The sequence below is a fragment of the Corylus avellana genome, chromosome 3 (assembly GCF_965113065.1).
Source record: "Corylus avellana chromosome 3, dhCorAvel1.hap1.2, whole genome shotgun sequence".
NCBI classification, from domain to species: domain Eukaryota; kingdom Viridiplantae; phylum Streptophyta; class Magnoliopsida; order Fagales; family Betulaceae; genus Corylus; species Corylus avellana.
The window spans coordinates 26,225,995-26,248,729 of NC_142492.1; the positions used below are offsets into that span (position 1 = coordinate 26,225,995).

Sequence of the window (22,735 nt, forward strand, 5' to 3'; positions counted from 1 at the left end):
CTCTAAAGGCGCGTCATAGGCACAGTATCACAAACAAGTATCTTGGTCGTGCGCGTGATTCAAGAGGGTGCTGGGCACGTGGAGTGTGGGTCGCCTGTCTTCGACGCTATACGACTCGGGGGAAATGTGGGACGCACTTGTGTGTGTCTGACCCAGTAAGACTGTAGAACACTTGGGGGGTTAATCTCAATGGTGGATTGGGTAAACGTGGCCATCTCGCCTTTTGCTCCTTCAAAGTTCGAAGCCACCGAAGCTGAAAAAGCTTTGATTTTAACCTCAGATTCGCTTTCGTTTTGTCCCTTTCCCCCCAGGTACGTACTTACTTTGCTCTCCCCTCTCTCTCTCTCTCTGAAAGTTGAATAATATATTTTTTACACCCTGAAAAGTATATTTTATCATTTTGCAGTTTTTGACCTTTCTTTTCGGGTGAGCCAATCTTGCTTTGAATTTAGAATCTTTCTATGTTCTACATTTCTGGGTCATTGCTATTTTTTTATGTTTTTATTTTTTTAGAATATGTTTGACTATGATTTTTTCAACACTTGCGGTTATGCCTACGGGTTGAAGCTTTCATAAATTGTGGGATATCAAGTTGGGTGCCTGTTGTTGACTGCAAATAGATTGAAATTATAGATGGGTTGTGCTTATTTTTGTTTGAAAGTCGCGCTTGGGCTCCAAATAGTTGAATTTCGTTTTCGTTTCTTGTGAATTTGGCTGAAATTTCTGTTCATTTTGTGATTTCTCCTATCAAGTTTGGAGGTTTTCAAACGGAGACCGGGTGATTGTGGCGGTTCGATGACTATTTCCCGTTCTAAGTCGTAATTCAACTTCGTTTAGCTGGTTATTCTCTGTGCATCTTCGGGCGGTTGAAACATTACTGCTTGTATTTGGTGCCAATTGTGCTGTTAAGTTAGAAGGATTTTGATTATATAGGACATAGTTGTTTGCTTAAAGATATTGAATTGAGATATAGTTTAGGGCTCTAGTTGAAGAGTTGGCGATTTGGTGGTGCTGCTAAAGAATGGAGGGGAAGGGGGGAGAGAACTGGAGAGAATTGGTGAAAAAGATGCTCCCACCGGGAGCTTCTCTCCCTGAAGATGATGGAGATCTTGATTACTCTATTGCTTTGGAGTATGAGGGCCCGCCGGTTTCTTATGAAGTCCCTAGAGTGGAACCCCTTGATGTAAATTCTCGTGCAATCCCAACTGCAGAACCCCTGTCTGAATCACAAAGATCTGCTGTTGTTGCCTGTCCTCCTGTAGTTGAACCTATACCTTTGCCGGTGTCCTATATTGCTGGTGTCACGAGTTCACCTACGCAAAGTCCTAGGGTGTCGGGCAGTTCAGAGTCTGTTGTGTCTGTCTTGCAACACCGTGATTCTTCTTCTGCTTCTCCCTCTGCTTCACCAGGTTCAGTTCAGAATCCTCCTGAAAAGGTTGTTAATGAAGTAAGGAGAGCACCTGTTGTCACTTTTAATACAGTTGATAGATCTGAGAGGAAAGAGGTTGATGTGGAGAAGCCAGATTTTATGTATGTTGGGGTTTCAAAAGAGAAGAAGAAAAAGAAAAGTAGAGTTTGTTATCGTTGTCAAAAAGGGAAGTGGGAAACAAAGGAGTCGTGCCTAGTATGTGATGCTAAGTATTGCAGCAATTGTGTGCTTAGGGCAATGGGATCAATGCCTGAAGGGCGCAAGTGTGTAACCTGCATTGGTCAGCCGATTGATGAATCAAAGCGGTTAAAATTGGGCAAACATTCAAGAGTATTAACACGATTACTCAGTCCTTTGGAAGTCAAGCAGATTATGAGAGCAGAGAAAGAGTGTTCCGCTAATCAGCTTCGGCCAGAACAGCTAATTGTCAATGGATTTGCTCTGAAGCCGGAAGAGATGGCAGAATTACTTGGGTGTCCTTTACCCCCACGAAAGTTGAAGCCCGGTAGATATTGGTATGACAAGGAATCCGGTCAATGGGGAAAGGTGAGGCATGTTCAACATGACATTTTCAATGAGTTTCTTTCAGTTCGAAGTTCTGTTATTGCACGTTTTAGAGTTATTTTTTTCCCTAATGGATTTAAATTGCTTTAAATATCTCTATTTTTTGATTTGACAGGAGGGAGAAAAACCAGATAGAATCATAAGTTCAAACTTAAATTTCACTGGGAAACTAAGCCCTGATGCAAGCAATGGGAATACTGAAGTTTACATTAATGGCCGAGAAATTACAAAGCTTGAATTGAGGGTGCTACGGGTGAGCTCTCTGGCTTTTCAACTTGACATTTATCTTATTTCTTTTGTCATAAGCTGTCACTCATAGCGTGATGTTATGGTACATATATTAGATGACAGCCAATGAATTCCAATATTGGATATATGATGTTTGTGCATGTACTTGTGATGCTCTTTGTAGGTTCTCTGAATTATAATTGCTTTGATGAATATCCATTTTTGTGACGTCACTCATTAACTTTCTTGGATTTGTTGAATGTTTATTCATGCATCTTCTTGAGTTAGTACAATTATCAAATAGACCCTTTAATTGATTTAATGTTGTTGAGCCGTTCTAGTTTGATGCGGGACCATTAATAATCTAAAAAATACACGGTGAAATAAGGGCAAAGGGAAAAGAAAGAAGAAGAGAGAAGGAGAATCAACTCAACATATTATTTATTCCACCTAGTTTCTCTCTATTGGAGTACAAAACATACTTAAATACTCGCTAATTGAACCCTAACCCTAATCTGGGGCGAAGCCCATTTATTGAAGTACCAAAAACAATCGAGGGCAACGCCCGTTTATTGACCTACCCTAAATAATCTAGGGCAACACTCATTTATTGAATTACCAAAAACAATCTGGGGCAACGCTCATTTATTGACCTACCCAAAAACAATCTAGGGCAACACCCATTTATTAACCTACCCAAACTAATCTTGGGCAACACTCATTTATTGAATTATCAAAAATTCCCTTGACTCTTGAAAATTAAATTAAAACATAAATTAATTACTAATAACTCAATTAACTAGTAAGACGTAAATAAAACTATATGACTCAATTAACTCTTTTCTCGTCCTGCATCATAGTTTCTTAGTTAACTTCAAAGAGTTGGGATAAGACTTTCCATTTCTAAGTCTAGTATTTAATTTTAGTTTGATTGTTGATTCAATTGGGTTATGTCCTTGTGTGTATATTACTATTGTAGTGGGCTGTAATGTTTGTTACTGGGGAATATACCTTTCCTTGTGGATATGCTTATGATTGTTTTCATATTTCTAGTTTTAATTATGAGGTTGCTTGTGCCATTTGGAATGTTTTCCTCAGTTGATTTGGGTTGTTTTGGGTTATGCCTAGATAAGTAATGGATTTGTATGCTTGTTAGTGGACTATCAGCAGTACTCGGAATGCCGTTGTGGCGGTGCCTCTGTGCCTTTTGTGCTGTCTTTGAAGGGAAATGAATGACAAAAGTTTTGAGAACTGTGAAAGGACTTTGGAGGAAATTAAGAGCCCATTTGGTTTGCGGAATAAACCCCTGGAATAGAATGGCTATTCCTATGGAATAGTCATTCTTTTGTTTGGTAAGTGTCTATTCCTAGAAATCATATGGGCTTTTTAGTAAGTTTTGGTAAGTGAACTTCGCTTCAGTGATGGGGTTGTCCGGGGGAGGTGACGAGAAAGATCTTTTGGATCTTTTTTTTGTCATTAAAAAGGAGAGGGAGTCTATAATTGACATTTCTGCCCCAAAGGTTAAGGGGAAGAGGGAGCTCAAAAATTTGGAATGCTCCATAAATTTTGAGGCTAGAAGCCGGAGGTCTTCTCCGGCTAAGTGCCAGAGCCGGCGGGGGTTTTTTGGGTCTAAAAATGCATTTTCCTTCCCCCCTGAGGTGCAGTAGGGGCTTTGGGTTTTTAGGGCTGTTATTGGGCTTTTGCGGGTTTTAGATTTGGATTTTTTCAGGTTTTTAGGGTGTTTTGAGTGTGGGTTTTGGTTGGGTTACCTATGAATACTTCCTTGTGTATTTTGTGGCGCTTTGCGCTTTTTTTGATATATACAACATTACTTATCAAAAAAAAAAAAAAAAAAGTTTGGGTAAGTTTTGAAAAAAATTAGAAATCATATGGGCTTTTTAGTAATTTTGGTTCAATTCCAATTATGAAATATGTGTTGCTACCAAACTAAAGAATTGGAATAATTATTCCATTCCAACCTCGTCTATTCCCAGTAATACCTATTCATTTTTCTACTGGAATACCTATTCCACAAACCAAACGGGGCCCAAGTCTTTATTTTTCAACACTTTATATCTTTTGACAATTGCTTATGTTTCTTCTTTGGTGATTTGTTATCTTGATTTTTTAGTTCTCTTTTCTCCTACTAGTTAGGTGGCTTTTCTTGTATATTTCTTTTGTACTTGGGGGCACCTTATGCTTTTAATGATATCTTGATTACTTATCAAAAAAAAAAAAAAAAAATTATAGTTTTCGTGACTTTTTTTTATTATCTCTTTTCTTTTTCTAGATAAGTGTTTCTCTTATATACTTTATGTGTACTTGGATGTGCCCTTTGGTTTTTAATGAACATCATTTACTTCTCAACAAAAGAAAATGTTTGTTACCATTTACATGTTGCAATTACAGTTTTTTTTTTTTTTTTTTACTTTTGAGAAACCTTTTTTTAGTAGAGAACAATTATCAAGTAATATACTGTCTCTGGTTTTGACAGATTTTCTGCCAATAACTTACCTCATGTTGTCCCATAATTGCATCAATTTGTTTTTTTGGTCCAATGAACCTGTGTTGCATGACAGTGAATTGGTACTGTTATCTGAGCTAGATTTCATGGTTTAGTTACCCCACTTGTTAGCATAAGGAAAGGTGATAATTTATTAGGTTGGTAAACTATGGGGCGATGACTTGGAGCTTGTGTGGTCTTAGGCATATGCAAGTGTAACACATACAATACCATATGAAAAGTTATCATCCCATTATTGTGTATGATCAGAAGTCTCTATTTCTCCTTAGTAATCGATTTACTTTAAGAATACTTCTCCAAAAGCTTCCACTGAGAACTTGATCGTAGGGCAAAGGAAATACCTATATTAATAGTAATTGTGTGTTATCTAATGTAATTAAATTAAACTTATAGTCTATATAGCTGCAATTTATCACACATACCTAATGTATTGACAGCTACATGATGAGGCTACCATTTCCACTACATTGGCATGTTGGCATAGATTTGTATTGGACTGTGGCTATAAATTGGTTCTTAAAGAATGAAAATTTCTCTGTTTTACATGAAAATTGACAAGTCCTATTGAGATGGTACCATACTATACTTAGCAATAGGTTTCTCAATTTGTTTTTCCATTGGGCGGGTGTTTTGAACATTCCTCAAGTTTCTTCGTTGCATCAATTTGTAGATTTATGTTCTTCTTTTTATCTTTAAAGGTGTCTCTTTGTATACTTCCTGTGTATTTGGGTTACGCCCCTCTACGCTTTTCAATGATATTCTTGATTATTTATCAAAAAAAAAATATATATATATATATATACCCCCTACCACCAAAAAGAAAAGGGTATGTTTACTAACCTAATTTTTAATACTTTCAGCTGGCAAAGGTGCAGTGTCCACGGGACACTCATTTTTGGGTGTATGATGATGGTCGTTATGAAGAGGAAGGTCAGAACAATATTAGGGGTAACATTTGGGAGAAGGTATGCACTGAAAAACTTTTGATTTGAACCCTCTTTGTGTTGGATCCTGGGAACCTTTATGAAACAGCTCATATTTGCTTTTTGCTAGTCAGGCATCAACACGGTTTGTTTGTACCCTGTTCTCTTTGCCTGTGCCCCTTAGTCAACCTCTTGGAGCAAGAGATGAGCCTAGCAATTATACAACGGTTCCAAATTATCTGGAGCAGAAAAAAATTCAGAAACTTCTTCTTCTTGGACTTCAAGGCTCTGGAACAAGCACTATCTTTAAGCAGGTACAGCACTCCAGCTCCATTGCAAACTGATTATGCATTTCTGCATCTGCAAATGCAGTTTCCATGTTGTAGGACATGTCATAATATTGGGTAATATCATAACACAACCAAATTGAGTTGAAATGCTGACTCCCGTGAATTGCACAGGGAGTGGTTTGTTTCATTATACTTCACATTCTTATCAGCATATAATCTACAACTAAAATGCTAACTATACATCAAGTGTTTGTCATTCATCAGGTCTTGTGTTTCTCAGAGTGCTGAATCTTCTATCTTGATTGTCTTGATAATTGCTTGACTGTTGAGAAGTTTCCTTATCTTGTGAGATTCCTGTTCCAATTGGCAATCTGTGTCTTACTGGTTGCAATTTCTGTAGATGTTGTTAGACTTGGCGATGATTTTGTATAAGAATTATTGTAGATAAAAAAGTGTAATTGCAGAGAAGTTTAAAAGATGTGCTTGTGATACAAAGGATGCTCTAAAGAACAAATCTTTATTCAACTTTTCAACTGTTGGAGTAAAAGGGATGGCATCCATGTTTTGAGAAAGTGAAATTTTCTCTACTTGAAAGGGTGCTAGTAAAAACTTGTATACTGGGTAAGCATTCATTACTACTTCTGAAACTCTCCTTTAGGGGTGTGAATGAGCTGAACCAAGTTTATGGATTCTTTGTCTCGGCTTGGATGACCCCATGTGGTGCTCAAGCTATACTGGGGCTTGCCGAAATATCTCATGTTACACTGGATCTTTACTCAACAAGCTGAATGAGCTTCAAGTGCATGGTTGGCTTTCAAAAGTAACATGATTTTGATGGTTAAAACTGGTTTTAAGAAACGAGTTTTTTTATACCCAGTACAAGAAAAAGATGCATACGAATCACATATGAAGTCAAACCGACATTGTGTAGTCAGAATCAATCACCTTTTGAGCTTCAATGTGGATTGGAAAAACTCATAACCTATATGAGCTGCCCGTAAGACTATCACTGATTATTGATGTATCTAATTCATAAGCATAATCAAGTTGAGCGGGGAGATAATCATGCTCATTTTGATTAATTAAATGAGCTTTAACTTTGGACTTAATCTCAACTCATTTAACTCACAAACAAGCTTGAATGCACTCTAACCAAGTCTACCTTTCTGGGCTTTAGTTTTTTGACTCAATTTACAGTCTGATTCTCCTTGCAAATGCAATGGAGTTCTTTACTGATTTTATTGCTGTGTGATGACACTTAGAATGGCTATCATTGATTCAAATACTAAGATAAAAGTGTTTGGAGCCATACAATCAAATTTTAGGCGGCTTAGCAATGTTCTGTATAAATTTGAAAAAATTGAATGAGAGAAAGTTTGTGCTTAGTAAAGTGTTCTGTGAACTTTCAGAGGGAGGAAACTTTTTATGAACTGGGAGAATAATTTTCTCTATACAATTAATGACAGACACGAGACAAAATTTCCTCTAATTTAAACTATGTAGGTTAAAAATCTGTAAGAGATCCAATCCATATTCAGGTTGCTTTTGCATTCTTATGAACAGATGTAATCCTTGCCCTCTCCAATTAATGAAAATGAGGAATATCTTAAACTAGTGTATGGAGACTTTGAGAGAATGAAGTTTTTGTGGGTTAGGAAATTATGAGGGAAAAAAAAAAAAAAGTGCACATCAAAGTTTTTAAGTTAGCTAGTTAGTCTCTTTGTCTGTCTCATTCTATTCATGCAGTCCATTGCATATCTCATTCTCATTTTTTTAAGCATATGTCAAAACTTCCATCTTGTTTCTATTTTTTTAGGTTTTTTCGTCATATTGTATGTTAGGAAAAATCCCCCGTGGTTAGGTAAAGATTTTGTTATGGACTTATGTAGTAGTTAGGGCTCTCCATCTAATGGCTTTAGGTTTTGGTTTGTTTAAGAGTTGGATCCACGTGTCAGGATTTGTGTTTCAGGGACATGAACATGGGAAGAGGCAAATTTTGTTGTAATATCTTGGAGTAGTACGTTGATTACAGCAGATGCCTGTTTTTGTTGATATAGGTCAATTATGCAATTGAGTACATTTAATTTATCGTGTCTCAACCTAGGAGCCTAGGATGCAAATCCAGAGGTTGACCTGGATTTGGATGGAATCCTTAAATTCATGGACTGAAGGACAGAACACCCCTCAAATCAAGTGATTCCAACAAAGTCATACCCCAACTATATTGACCAGCCACAAGAATGTCAATTTCCCCAAAATGTGATTTAAGGCATTGTTTGCGAGAGTTTCACTAAGGTTTTCATGCTTGTGTTGACCATATATATTTCCCTTTCCTGTAAAGAGATTGTCTAAGACGGGGGCACCCTCATCTCTCTGATGATGAGCTGTACTCATTTTTTTTTTCGATGAATAAGAATCATTTTACTAAAACCAACCAAAACAGTACAAACACACCAGAACAGAGCTGGTACTCAGAAACTTCTTAGCAAGCCGAAACACCTATCTCCTACTTACACTTTCCTCAAAAAAAAAAAAAACCAACTATGACTATACAATCAACTGTAAAAACCAAATTTACAACCAAACAACTACATCTATAAAGCTGCAAACCCAAAGCTTTCCTCATTTTTGCCATGTATCAGTCATATTATGTCACAATCGCAACATCAGCCAGAAGAATCTAAATTTTCCCTGCATGTGAAGACCAAAGTATGCTTTTGGTCAGATCTGCTGAAGCTTCGTTGAGCAAAATAATTTTTTTTTTTAAGTTTGACCTACGTACATGTTACCACAAATTTTGAAACTCTTTTCCTAAAATTTTATCAAAAAAAAAAAAAAAAAAGAATTAAGAACTATAAATTAATGGATATTGTATTGCATGTAGAAATCAATGACAAGTTTCCTAGAATTAGGGAAGCTTGTGAATTCTCTGTGAGGGTGCCCTCATTTTAACAAATCTTTTCAATAAATAGGCCCTAAACAATATATGAGCCTAATATTATCTCTTTTTTTTTTTTTTGTAAGTATGCGGTCAGGGATGTTCGCTTTCAATGTAAACTTTTAAGATATGACGAATCTTAATCTTTGGGCTGACACGCACACGCCCACACATTCATCATATTAGACTCCTAAGCTGCATTTTGTGGTTCCAACTCATTTCCATTGATGTGCATCTTTTTACCTTGCATAATTCGTTGCTATCAATGCTCACTCTCACCTTGTACTTTAATGCCTGAGCAGGCCAAATTTTTGTACGGGAACAGGTTTTCCACAGAAGAAATGCAGGATATTAAGCTGATGATCCAGAGTAACATGTACAGATATCTCAGCATTTTGCTTGATGGACGGGAGCGCTTTGAGGAGGAGGCCATGTCTAGAATGAGAGCACTAACCCCCAATGATCAAAACACTGAAGCAGGTAATATCCCTTTGTTTTTCAAAGTAGTTGTTCTTGCATAGTGGTTTTGGTCTCCACTGCTCACTACCATTCTTCATGAAAGTATTCAGTTGAAGTCCAGAAACTTCAAATCTTTAATGTAAGTGGTGGGGGACTGGACTATGTATATGTTTTTTTCTTTAGTTCTGAGAAATTATATTGCCAACTAGTATCTTTTATGCATACTGCTCTACGAGCTTATATTATTCCCTTTGGCTGCGTATGCATCATGCTGATTGGAAATGATTGCATGTCTATAAGTTTAAAATTCATTGCCATAGTAAGTTGCTCTGGTACTTGTGTATTGAGCCTTGTAGCTCTAAGAAATTCCCATCTCTTTTCTTTTCAAGAGAACTCGAGTGTCTTATATTATTTCAAATGTAGGGTTGGAGTTTCTGAGATGGGGAATCACATTGGCCACATTCTTTTTGCTTAAGTTTCAGCCTTAAAGTAGAGTTACCAGAAATAGTTTTTCCTGGGATAAATTTAATTGAAGGTAAACGTTCAATGAGAAGCCAGTGTTGTGATGCACGGCAGTCAAGGCATTAAAGGGGTGGTGAGAATTCTTCATTTTAACTCTTATGATTTAGTTTTTAACTCTAAAAGTAGTAAAGGAAGTATTCTATGAGAGGTTCCTCTTATATATTATCTTCAACAATTCATCTCAACGAGAATAGATGTGTTAATATGCCATGGAGTGTAAGGCTTGTGTAATAAGCCCCTTTAACTTCTGTCAAGGGCAACTAAATTCTTTCTGCATGTCGATATGGTAATGTTGTTGACCAGACTGCTTGCAAAGTTAAGGTATTATTTAATTGAGTTACAGTGCTTCAAATATGTAACATCTGATTTCAATCTTGCTTTAGATGGAGAGGTTGATCCTAATGAAACAAATCAATCTGTCTATTCCATCAACCCCAAGTTGAAGCATTTCTCTGACTGGCTCCTGGATATTATAGCAACTGGAGATTTGGATGCGTTCTTTCCTGCAGCAACTCGGGAGTATGCTCCATTAGTTGACGAGGTGTGGAAGGATCCTGCTGTACAGGAAACATATAAAAGAAAAGATGAGCTTCACTTCCTTCCAGATGTTGCAGAGTACTTCCTGAGCAGGGTATTTCATTAACACCCTCGTTGATATCTCATCTTAATTTGTTTTTTATAATACAGCATTTTATTGTTGCTAATCCTCCTGTGCCAGTGCTTGCATGGTTACAACATGTTTTAACTGTTTATTTATTTTTGGCAAAACTGAGTTCTCTGAAAATGGAAGGTGCCCCTTCTTCCCATCCTAATCTTTCCATTGGTAATCTAGTGTTGTATTTGTTTGTTTCATTGACTATGGATTAGTGGACGTTTATCTCAGTTTCACAATTTTATTTTTCTGCGCCATATCCAATATGAATTATTTTCTACTCTCAAGTGTTTAGCTACATATCAGGAAACTAAGCAGCTTCTTCTACTTGAATGATTATGAACATTGACCCAGTCTTTTTAGGTCCAAGTGGCTGGTTTTAGAACCCATGTCCATGCAATCATTGTTAGAATGGCTACCAAGGTTTTGAACAAAATATATGACCCTAATGTTGTTCTGTATATATGTGAATATATATTTGTATGCACTCAAATTCCTTTTTTCCCATCAAATTAGCATTGTGGTTGTCGTGATGGATGCTACTAGAAACAAATGGCATCACTTGCTGTGGGGATTAATCTACTCGACACAGGAGATGAACATTTTGTTTTAGGTTAATGGGCAATATGATACCATATTCTCGTCTAAATTCTAAAGTTATGTTATTTTATTGCTATTATTGATCTAATTTTTGTTATTCAACTACTTTTGTTCATTAATGTCAACATAATATGATATGCCTGTGTAGAATAAACTATATGATACAAATGACATCTACACATGCATGGTATCTTCTATCAATGTCATGACTGGGCCTTTTGCAGTGGCTGCTGAAGTGACTTGAAACAAATTGATATTTCAATCAGTAATTTTCATGATTAAGAACAAGTGAATAAGCATTATTACTCATCTTGAATGCTAAAGAAGTTAATGTTGTTTCTTTCAGGCTGTTGAGGTATCTAGCAATGAATATGAACCTTCAGAGAGAGACATACTATATGCAGAAGGAGTCACAAAAGGAAATGGTTTGGCTTTCATAGAATTCTCCCTTGATGATCGAAGCCCAATGTCTGAAACCTACACAGACAATGTAGAGGCTCCACCCCCGCCTCTGACCAAGTAATTATATTTCACAGCTCTCTATTCTATGTATAGTCGTAGACAATCCCCGCCTAATCCTTATATTTAGTCAGAAAATCTCCGCTGTAGTATCTGTGATTCTGTGTTATAGCAATTTAGTGCTTTCCATGCATATTGTTGAATTCTACCTCGTGCATGTGATGTTTGACCCCATGTGGCCTGGTTGCACCTACCAAGAACCCTTCAATTTGTTATTACTAAAATTAGGACTCTTATTGTAATTAGTATTATGTTGGAAAGCTAGAATTTTTTAACTTGAGACCTAGTTGAGCTCATCCCACTTGGCCACCTTTTACAGCGTAGCCTATGGTCCCCAATGAAAAATATCAAAAAGATGATTTTAAGGAATATACATGATATTTTCTGGAGCGTATGAATTTGAACTACTACTTTTTCTCCCTTTGGCGTCTTTTATGCAATCATAGAATTCTGAACCTCTTTCTGGTGTTTTTACAGATATCAACTTATAAGGGTAAATGCGAAGGGGATGAACGAGGGATGTAAGTGGGTGGAAATGTTTGAAGATGTTCGTGTGGTTGTGTTCTGTGTTTCCCTTAGTGATTATGATCAGATGGGGCTTGCCTCAGAAAGTAATGGCAGTGGAGTCCTACTTCAAAACAAAATGATGCAAAGCAAGGAGCTGTTTGAGAGTATGGTCAGACACCCTTGCTTTAAGGATACACCATTTGTGTTAGTATTAAACAAGTATGATCTCTTTGAGGAGAAGGTGACTCGGGTGCATTTAAGTGCTTGCGAGTGGTTCAACGATTTTAGTCCGGTGCGGACGCACCACAACAACCAGTCATTGGCCCATCAGGCATACTTCTATGTTGCAATGAAGTTCAAAGACCTTTATGCTTCCATCACAAGTCAAAAGCTTTTTGTGTCGCAAGTTAGGGCTAGGGACCGAGTGACCATCGATGAGGCATTCAAGTATATAAGAGAGGTTCTCAAATGGGAGGAAGATAAGGATGAGAACTACTACGGCGGAGTAGAAGATTCATTTTATAGTACAGACGTGAGCTCCTCACCGTTTGTCAGACAAGAGTGATGTGCTTGAGAGATCTTCTGTGTATTTGCTTTACGGATAAAGTTCAAAAGGGAAACATTTAATATGCTCTGCTTCATTTCCTCATCCATATAAAGTTGATCTCTTTTTTCCCCCGTTTATAATCATCAAAATTTTGATGATATTGGCAAATTGTGCTGGGTGGGTTTTTCCCATTGTCTTGTAGGTGTTGATTGACGTTATCCATGTATGTGTTCATTTGTGGTTGGGAAGAGATGTGGTAGACTAGAACAATGGAGATATGCCTTGGGATAGAGGCAGTTAACGAATTAAGCTATACAAGTAGGTGATAATATCACTGCTTTAGACTTTCAAGTTTCAGAGATTTAGGTTAACAACTTGAAGAAGAAGAAGAAGAAGACGATACAAAATGTTGTGTTAAAACTTTAGTATGTTGACAAAACACTCCACTTTAATAACAAAAGCTTGAGTTGACCATGAGCAAAATGCTCATTTTAAACTTTATTTCCTATTGTGTGCTAAGTGCTCCAAGTTGATGCTAAAACGTGAGCCGACAAAAGCGAGCGTTAAACATTATGTTTTAACACGGAGACATAAAAAAACCTATGTTGCGAATCTTGCAAGGTGCGGCAGCTACCGTTGAAAGAGTGTTTTTCATCAATGATTATTGTTAAAAATTGTTTACATAACTAATTAAGAGATCAGTTGATAAATGATTATTTGCATGCGTACATTAAAAATGATATATTTAAGAGTATAAGCTATGAAGGAATCATGCAACAATTTTAAAATATGAAAACTCATCAAGGACAACTTAATAAATAATGGTAGGCGTGACAAAATAAATCGTAAATTATATTTATATGTTTTAAACCATAATTAAATTTTGTTGAATGGTTTATTTATTTCGATATTTATATTATTTAATATTTTTAATCAATTTTTGTTCAATATTATATTCAAACACTAGAGAAAGGGAAAATGATCATCTCCAATTAAGGGCTTGAGAAGACCCGTGAAAACAAAGAAAATAAAGCACGATCATCATTCATAAAAGTTAAAGAGGATTTTGGAAATGCTTGTTCCAAAATATGCATATGTACATACACTTCTCATATAGGAAAAAGCAACGAAAAAATATTTTATCTAATAAAAAAGAGATATCTACGCATAACGTATTCATCTCCGTATAAAGAAGCACGTTACACATCCATTTTTTAACTATATTTTTTTACAAATTTAATAGTAAATTTGCCAAAAAAAAAAGCAAAAAGAGAGACAAAATGTACAAGAAATAATTTTGTTCAAATATTGAAAATACTTGTTAGACGATAATTACCAAATAATTTTAAAATATGGTCCCTAGTCCCTACTACTAAAACACTTTCCAAAACAAATCACAAAATACTTCAAAAAATATATATAATGCCTAATCTGTGGTGCACCTGGTGGTTACAAAACAAGATAGAGAAACCACCACCTGTATAGTGACACCTACAATAAACTCAATTTTTTTCAACCTTCTTTGTTTTGTTTCTTTTTATCTTCTTTAAATACTTATCAATTTTTTACTTACTCAACTTTCAAATGTAAACCCACCAGATACACCTCTTAATTTCACCTTTACAAAAAATCCTTTCAAAACACAACCGAAAACACTATTCAAACAATTTAGCACATCCACTACTTTCTTTTTCTTTTTTCTTTTTAAAAAAATGAATAAAAAGGAAGCTGAACAAGAAGACCTTAACCTGGTTCAAACATAGCAATATATAAAAGAAGAATAAAATGATAATCACGAAAGGAAATGCACTCTAACAACATAAAGAGAATCACATCTGATTGTGTCTAAGAAAAATTTCAAATACATAGTCTAATAAACCACTCTAAAGCGTAAAACAGCCGTTTTTCATTTGTCTCTAGGGATGGCACTATGGAACCGATGACTTCATGAAGCACAAGAGGCTGCTCCTTTCAGGAAGAGGATTCAACAAAAATAGGCAATAAGAAAGGAAGCATACAGTTGGCCATACTGCCCATGCGACTTAAAAGACGAGTCTCTTTTAATTTTTTGTTTTTTTTTTTTTTTGGTCGCCTTTCCAATTTTTTTCCCTTTTCTGTTAATGAATTGTTACAATGGGCAGAAGCAAATCAAAGGGGGGGAAAAAATCAGGATGCAACAAGATCAGGTGTTTCTGCCTCGATGGATTTCAAGGCAGTGTTCACTTTTTTCAACCAATTGTCCAGACGATCGCGCAAGGATGTGATCTGTGGAATCCCCAATACTCTTGGCTGCACCCAGGATACATGCACTGTTCCCTCAACTTGATCAATTATGCCCTCAATCAGATGAACCTGCAATAAAATTCTCCCAGTGGTTTGTATTCAATCAAAAGTTGTTGCACAAAAATTATGTAGTTGGCAAGGGAACGAAGTTTCCTTCTTTGATGCAAATTGACCAACCAGAATGGTGTGCTTAAGTTTTTTGCAATCCCCAGATAATTTAATGAGAAACATATAATGTTAAAAGTGATTAAACAAAAGAACTGATGTTGCAAGAAACATGCCAAGTAGGAAAGTCGCAAAGGTAGTAAAGATTCACAAAGCATTTAAAGATCAATTACTCTTCATTAATATTTCAAGGACATGGGGACTTACAGAAAGGCTCTTCATAAGAAGATGCTCCACCTCCTCGATAGAAAGTTTTGTGCGCTCTGCAATGATACTCAAAGGTATAGTTCGATCATCAGATGACCGGCTGCAAGGAAACATGTAGCAGTTAATCAATTATGCCAATTGTATCGGGAAAGACTTGTTCCTCTAGCACAAAAACAAAGGTAGAACAAAAAAAAAAAAGACAAATGCTAAACCTGAAAATAATTTCCATCAAGCAGAGAATATTTATCTTTTCCACCAGCTTTTTCTCATTCTCAACTAATGCTGGTTGAGCCCTCAGAGCAGCATTGTGCACATGACATAGTTCCTGATAACGAACTAAATCACCAGAGTTGAATGCCTGAAGAATATAGTAGAGCCACTCAACCTTTGTCCCTAGAAGACTCTTAATCTGCAGAAAGTAAAAGATGTCACCACCCATCATAGCAGGCTGCTAAAAAGAAGCATCTAAAAATTTAGTAAGAGAAAAGACTCAGTATCGAAAATCGAATTCATGTCACTTCTAACATTATTTCCAGCTTCCCATGCCATAAATATTGTCAGAATGTACTTAAATATTTTGTCAGAATGTACTCTTATTTCCAAGAGAATTGTATAAAATTCATAAAACATGTGTGTTCATGGATGGGTAGTCGACTTATATGCATGTTGGTAAACTGCTGAGAGCACTTGGAGCACTCGGAGCGCTACTATGTAGAAGATGGTGCCTTCATGCCTCTTGCGGTGTCTATAGAGGGAAAAGAATTATAGAAATTTTGAAGACCGTAAAAGAACTTTGGAGAAGCTCAAGTCATTATTTTTCTATACTTTGTATCTTTGGATAACAACTTTTATTTCTCTTAGTGATTAGTTACCATGATTTCTTTACTCTTTTCTCCTTCTAATTAGGTATTTTCTCATGTATACTTCATGTGCACTAGGGGCACCTTGCGCTTTTAATGATATCTTGATCACTTATTAAAAAATGAAATTCATAAAACATGTTCAGCAATCTCATTTAAAATATTTGTACTCAAGTAATATCATTGACTAATACGGTTTTGATGTGCCCGTAAACGAAGGAGCCTATGATCAAGTTTGCTGAAGCATTTCCAGCAGTCACAATTAATGAAGGAAAACTTTACGCAATGGATGGTGAGCAGCATGACAATCTTAACTAATTCAACAGGACATAGAAAAAGACCAACATCAAAGTAAGAACCTCAGTCACGATACACTTACAATAGGATGGGCAAGCAATTCTCCAAAGTTGTAAATGTTATCTCCCAGTAGTGCAGAAAGGGACAAATCAAACGCCAGATCCTGATCAATTATCTAAAGGTTAGAACACATGATAGACTAGTTGAAAAAATGTGCATATGGAGGACAATCAGATGTCAGAATTAGTGAACCGTACTATCAAATTAATTTTATAATGATGCTTGATTAAAGTGCATAGATGATAGATGCTATTTTTTGTTCACTAATTGCAACTATTGCAGCAAATTTGAATAAATGGATTTCTCCATACTGGAGCTACAAAAAAACAATGCCAGAGTTTATTTTAAGCTGATCCAAGCTAATTAAAAATTTAACAGGTTTGTGAAGAGTTATTTATTCCATATATGACTCAATACTGTCCCCACATTTGGACGCATTGGTTGAGCTTGAAACCGGACTGCAGTACAATCCCTATCAAACTGTACAACTTGTACCTGGGTAAAATCTTCATTTGCCATCCATGGAGAATGATTTGGTCAAGAACATGACACATTTTAGTTTCGTACTGGTACTATAGCTTACAATTTAGAGATTTTGTAGATATCAGAAGTTCAGAGACAAAAACAAATCCTAAGAATGAAACACTGAAATCACAACAAACTAGATAATATAGAAACCCAAAAAACTATCAAATTCCATGCTATTCAAGCCTTCGAGTAAGAATGTAAGATGACACCTCAAAATAACCTTAGTGAGAGAAAGCAAACCAGGACTTGTCACAGACGACTACATGTAAGCCACATAAAGAAGCGCACAAAGATAATCACATACCAGCTTAAATGATTCTGAGAGAGACTCCACGGACGTATACGCCAGATAAAGAAGAGCACTTTTATAGAACTCAGCAAATTCTTGACGAAATTTATGGAACTGAGATGAGACCCAGTAATAGTTAGCATACACTGATGGATCAATGTCGGTCATGCTGTCAAGGGTACTCTTTCCATCTTCTAGAAGCTTCTTGCACTCTTTTTGGTCCCCTTGCTCAAGTTTAAATATGGCTATTTGCATCTTGATGTAGAGGACTGGCTCTTCAATACGCTGCTCTCTAGTAGCTCGAAGCTTCTCAATCACCCCTTCAAGATAACTAATGGCAGCTTCTTTCTCTGAATACTGCCTAGAAACGATGACAGCAAAATGTGCAAGCTTGAGAAGATTGATTTTAGTCTCAAAGTCGGTGATGAAATTGTGATATAACTGTATGAGAGCATCACCAGCCTGAAATACAATTTAACCAAGAAAAAGGTGTTAGATGCAGATCAGAAGGAAACATACACAGAAAAATCCCATTTAACTTTTTAAGTCAAGAACATGTTGTGTAAAACATGTGACTGGGGCAAAAAAAATCACAACAATATACAGAGATTTTGTTAAAATCTATGTCCAATTCATAGCACCCTGGCCAAATAAAGAACACAGAATTTAGTAGCAATTAATCATGGTTAAACAAAACACTGGGATGATGCGTTGAACTTAACAAGTTAAAGAGATTCTGCATATGAATGGATTTGAATAGAAAATACTGTACTGTGTCCACGTTAATAAGGTCTATTGTTATTCATCAACAAAAAAAAATAGCATGCAAACTAACCTTATGAGAGAGCATACGCATGTTAATAACATAAAATTCTCATAATTAACCGACTTTAGCAACTTGAACTCCAAACCATATATCCCTTCCCCAGAGGAATTTTTTTAACACCATTTGTATAGGGTACAGAAGAAGCATGCACGGTAACCACAAATTCCTTTTTTTTTTTTTTTGGTAATGAAGATGAATGGCAACCAAAATTTACAAATCAATTGCGGTAACTGAAGGTTTGCATCCTCAGTTCTACACAGGAACTACCTAAATGCCCAACTATGCCTGTGCATGTCCTTAATTCCCAATAACTCATCACATCTCACGCTTAGGGGACAGCTTAGAAGATCCATTCATAGCAAATATATAGACAGACTCATAAAAAAATCTAGACAGACTCATTTTGATTTTATCATTTCAATCAATAACTTGATATAAGCCTTTTGAACAATGCAGTCACACTGCTTTGAGATGCTAAAGAGGCAATGCACTATGAACTAGTTACCATAATTTTCTTACTCTCTTTTCTCCTTCTAGTTACATATTTTCTCATGTATACTTCCTGTGTACCTAGGGGGACCTTACACACTTTTAATAACATCTTGATTACTTATCAGAAAATTAAATCATAAAAAATGTCCAGCAATATTGTTTAAAACATTAGTACTCGAGCAATATCGTTGACTGATACGGTTTTGAATGCCCGTAAACGAAAGAGCCTATGAACAAGTTTGCTGAAGCATTTCCAGCAATAACAATCAATGAAGGAAAACTTTACACAATGGATGGTGAGCAGTATGACAATCTTAACTAATTCAACAGGACTTAGAAAAAGACCAACATCAAATCAAAGTAAATGCTAAATGCCCAACTATGCCTGGGCTGCATGTCCTTAATTCCCAATAACTCATCACATCCCACACTTAGGACACAGCTTAGAAGATCCATTCATGGCAAATATATAGACAGACTCATAAAAAATATATAGACATGCTCATTTTGATTTTTTCACTTCAATCAATACACCTTGATATAAGCCTTTTTGAACAATAGAGTTACACTCCTTCGAGATGCTAAAGAGGCAAGGCACTATGAACTATAGAGTAATGCTAGGAGTAGGACTTTTGTTTCCCCATAAGTGATATAGCTTTTAAAATCACCATTAAATTTGGGATGATCACAATTGAAGTTTGATCTAATTGTGATTTTAAAAGGCACATCACCTTTGAGGGAACAAAAGGGGGACAGACGTTCTATTTCTAGCATTACTCATGAACTATATATTAGTTACTCTCTTCTTTTTTCTTTTTTCTTTTTTTTATGAACTTCAAATATTAGCTAATCCCATTTAGTGGGAGTCCCCAGTCTTTGTGATATCAAGACAGCATAACGTGTTGGAGTTTATCATGTTTAGACAACTCTCATAACAGAGAATCCATATATAGGTCAAAAGGGTACTCCAACGGGCAAAGTTTTCCTCCAAACTAAGTTGGAGGAGTTTCCTTCAACCTAATCTATAAAAGTGACATGTGTCCCTTGAACACGTGAGATGCACATGTTTTTTTAATAGCAGGGGCAACGTTGGAATAAATTTTATTAAAAATTCATGTGCATCTCACATGTTATTAAAAAAAAAAGACACATGTCACTTTTATAGACTATGTTGAAGAAAACTCCTCCGACCCAGTTTAGAGGAAAACTTTGTCTGTACTCCAACCATTACTCTAATTCAAGAATAATTAACAAAAAATCAAGTAAATGAGCAATGTTGCATTATACACGTATGTCCCACAAAAGTGGGACAATCCTAATAACCTTCATTTCATTGTCCACCTGCATTGATCACTTCACCTAAGATCACCAATTTTATGTGGAAAGTACAGGTGCTTATAAGAGTTCAATTAGCTCCCTGAATGTTTTTTTCCATCTTTTTTCCCTTTTAAAGATAGAAGGAAAACCAATAATCCTTTTAACAGATGTGTAGAATTCTTATCAAACAAACATATAACCACACATATGTTTTGCAAACACTATACTTCATGAACCTCGGTCAATTGAGGAGCCAAATTGAATATCAAGAACCCAGGGTAGGTCAGGTTGGCTAAGGGCAACTTGTTAATTTCTTAATCTTTATTCTGATGTAAAACAGCTAAATCTTCACGTAAAACTTGATAAGAATTTTACAATTCAATGCAAAGTTCACACTACCCAATGGATTACTTCCAAAATACCCCAGATCCATAATCTCTAAATCCAATGGCACATAAGATTATAAGCATAACAATTCTACAGAACAGACCTATAATCCTCACAACTTCCTCCAATTTATCAGCAACCAATCAAAAACTAAAACAACATGAAAGGAAGTTTATTTAATGCAATACTCATGCACACTTTAAAACCCCTTAATTCCACCGCAAAACCCCATTTTACCACCCAAAAAATGGCTCTAATTCCCCAATCTTCTTCTTCTTCCCAAAAACCCTAATTATACCAACAACAAAAAAAGGATAAAAATTCTGGCGCAAAAATCAAAACGCAGCCGTTTGACGAATCCACAAACCCTAGTCCACAAACCCACGCACAAACGGAAAGTACTCAGAAGAGGAAGAAAGTGGGAAAAGCGAAGGAAACGCGGACCTGAAAGACGGTGAGGGCGACGAACTGCTCGAGCTTGGCGGTGAGCTGGTGCCAGAGCTTCCGCTGGTACAGATCTGCCAGCGAGGCGTACCACTCGCCGAGCTCCGGGTGCGCGGTGCGCAGCGTCTCCAGGTACTGCAGCGGCGCAGCCATGTCTGTGAGTCTCAGAGAAAGAGAGAGAGAGAGAGAGAGAGAGAGGTCTGTGAGAGCTGAACAGTTTATATATTAGATTTGGCCTAAAATAGAGCTTTCGCTTTGTTTTTGGCTCTTTTTATTTTTTTATTTTTATTTTTCTTGATCGGAAAGAAAAGAATAGGAGAAAGTGGTGGAAAACCCGAGTCCGGCCTTCCGGGTTTCCTTCGGCAATTAAAAGAACCCGGCAATTTTTTATTTTTAGCACTCATAAACTCCTCAACAAATTTCATCTTTCATCTTAGCTTAATACAGACTCTCTTCAAACTATTATCCGTATATCAATATCTCCTCAACTTACCAAAAATTATTAATGTCCTTCCAAAGCTAACAAAAAGGCAAAAATAATCATAATTTTATTTTAGTAATATAAAAATACTCCTATAAATTTGAAGAAAAAAAATTTACAAAATGAGAGTTCAAACAGGGGTGGTTTAGGGGTTGGCAAACCATGAGTAATGATATAAGGAAAACTATTATCCTCTTAGAGGCATCCTAAATGTGACGTAACTTTTAAAATCACTATTGAATTTGAGATGATCATTATTTAATTTTGATATATTAGTGATTTTAAATGTCACGTCACATTTGAGAGTACTCTAATCCCCCTTATATCACTACTCGGCAAACCACACCATGCCTATTGAGATAGTTTGGCCACCCCCTCAATTCTTTATTTTTTTGCTCTTTGTGGGTGGTTTGGCCACCCCAAAATAGCCAAATAATAGAATTTGAGGGGATGCTCGGTGGTTTGACCAATAGAGTGGCTTGACCATTTGAAAAAAAAAAATTCTAAACACTATGAGACATGGTCCCCAAGTGGTAGTTCAATCAACTGAGGACCACATCTAATAAAGTGGATGTCACTAGTTCGAATCCATTTTCTCCATTTTTCCTCCACTTGTGCGGACATATAAAACAGATATTAAATTAATTACAATTTTAAATGTATTTCAAGTTGAATAGGATCCTCTCGAATTTAAGTGGCAGCAATGGTCGAAGAATGGAAATCACTCATTCTTAAACTAATACGGTTGTGTATTAGTTAAATCAATGATAGTATAGGTATTTTCGCCCACCCAACCACAAAAGCTTACATAAATAAATGTTGACTATTTCGATTAAGTCGGTTAACTCAATGAAATCGGTTAAATGTCAGTTGATTAAGTCGGTTAATCATAGGCTTTTTATATTAGGCCAAGCCTATTTTTTATGGGCCAAAATGGATTGTCAACCATTTGGGCCCAAATGGTGTTCCATTCAATTTTATGCACTATTTCAAAATTCAAATATATTAATATATAATTAATCTCTACTTTTGGATGTTAAATGATTAATTTTCGATTCACTCTTATAATAAGTGCAAATTTAATATGAAATCAAAATAAAAATCTTAAGTTTGAACCTCATCTCTGTCGATATAAGCGGTGATTTAACGCTCTCGGCCACCAATTAAATTTACAAAATGTGTAAAGAGATAGAAAAAAAAAATTAAAAATTGATTAATCATAATTAACCACACTTCGCCCATTGGCTGTACACTCACCGACTTTCCAAGATGAACCAAATCCACCAACAGCAACTACATTTTCGTTGAATTCATTTTTGGCCGAACCTGCAAAAATAAAAAGGTAATTTCAATGATCATGTCACTCTCATTTTCTTCAATTGGCAAATTCCACGTCA

General features: G+C 36.1%; 2 protein-coding genes across 4 annotated transcripts; one reads left to right on the plus strand and one right to left on the minus strand.

Moving 5' to 3' along the window:
• The first annotated feature begins 133 nt into the window (after positions 1 to 133).
• On the plus strand, positions 134 to 12,830 carry XLG3 (extra-large GTP-binding protein 3). Of its 3 annotated transcripts, XM_088514654.1 has the most exons (10): positions 134 to 311; positions 407 to 426; positions 753 to 1,975; positions 2,109 to 2,246; positions 5,606 to 5,710; positions 5,803 to 5,982; positions 9,199 to 9,376; positions 10,261 to 10,508; positions 11,476 to 11,648; positions 12,126 to 12,830. In XM_088514654.1, the coding sequence occupies exons 3-10, from the start codon at positions 1,022 to 1,024 to the stop codon at positions 12,718 to 12,720; spliced, it is 2,571 nt and encodes an 856-aa protein (XP_088370780.1). In that variant the 5' UTR covers positions 134 to 311; positions 407 to 426; positions 753 to 1,021; the 3' UTR covers positions 12,721 to 12,830. The 3 variants fall into 3 exon arrangements, with proteins under 3 accessions (XP_088370780.1, XP_059441485.2, XP_088370779.1); XM_059585502.2 differs by lacking the exon at positions 407 to 426; XM_088514653.1 differs by lacking the exons at positions 134 to 311; positions 407 to 426 and having other exon boundaries at positions 453 to 1,975.
• Positions 12,831 to 14,488: 1,658 nt separating this feature from the next.
• On the minus strand, positions 14,489 to 21,060 carry LOC132176042 (Proteasome component (PCI) domain protein). The gene is made up of 6 exons (XM_059588155.2): positions 20,858 to 21,060; positions 17,407 to 17,853; positions 16,597 to 16,677; positions 15,570 to 15,766; positions 15,358 to 15,457; positions 14,489 to 15,054 (listed from the first exon to the last, which is right to left on the minus strand). The coding sequence occupies exons 1-6, from the start codon at positions 21,008 to 21,010 to the stop codon at positions 14,869 to 14,871; spliced, it is 1,164 nt and encodes a 387-aa protein (XP_059444138.2). The 5' UTR covers positions 21,011 to 21,060; the 3' UTR covers positions 14,489 to 14,868.
• Positions 21,061 to 22,735: the final 1,675 nt, after the last annotated feature.

Coding starts and splice junctions, on each gene's coding strand:
- LOC132176042 (XM_059588155.2), bottom strand. CDS start 21,010: ATGGCTGCGCCGCTGCAGTACCTGGAGACGCTGCGCACCGCGCACCCG. Junction 15,458..15,569: donor TTGATGGAAATTATTTTCAG/GTTTAGCATTTG, acceptor GTTTCCTTGCAG/CCGGTCATCTGATGATCGAA. Junction 15,055..15,357: donor TTCTTATGAAGAGCCTTTCT/GTAAGTCCCCAT, acceptor ATTTTATTGCAG/GTTCATCTGATTGAGGGCAT.
- XLG3 (XM_088514654.1), top strand. CDS start 1,022: ATGGAGGGGAAGGGGGGAGAGAACTGGAGAGAATTGGTGAAAAAGATG. Junction 2,247..5,605: donor TTGAATTGAGGGTGCTACGG/GTGAGCTCTCTG, acceptor TAATACTTTCAG/CTGGCAAAGGTGCAGTGTCC. Junction 10,509..11,475: donor CAGAGTACTTCCTGAGCAGG/GTATTTCATTAA, acceptor TGTTTCTTTCAG/GCTGTTGAGGTATCTAGCAA.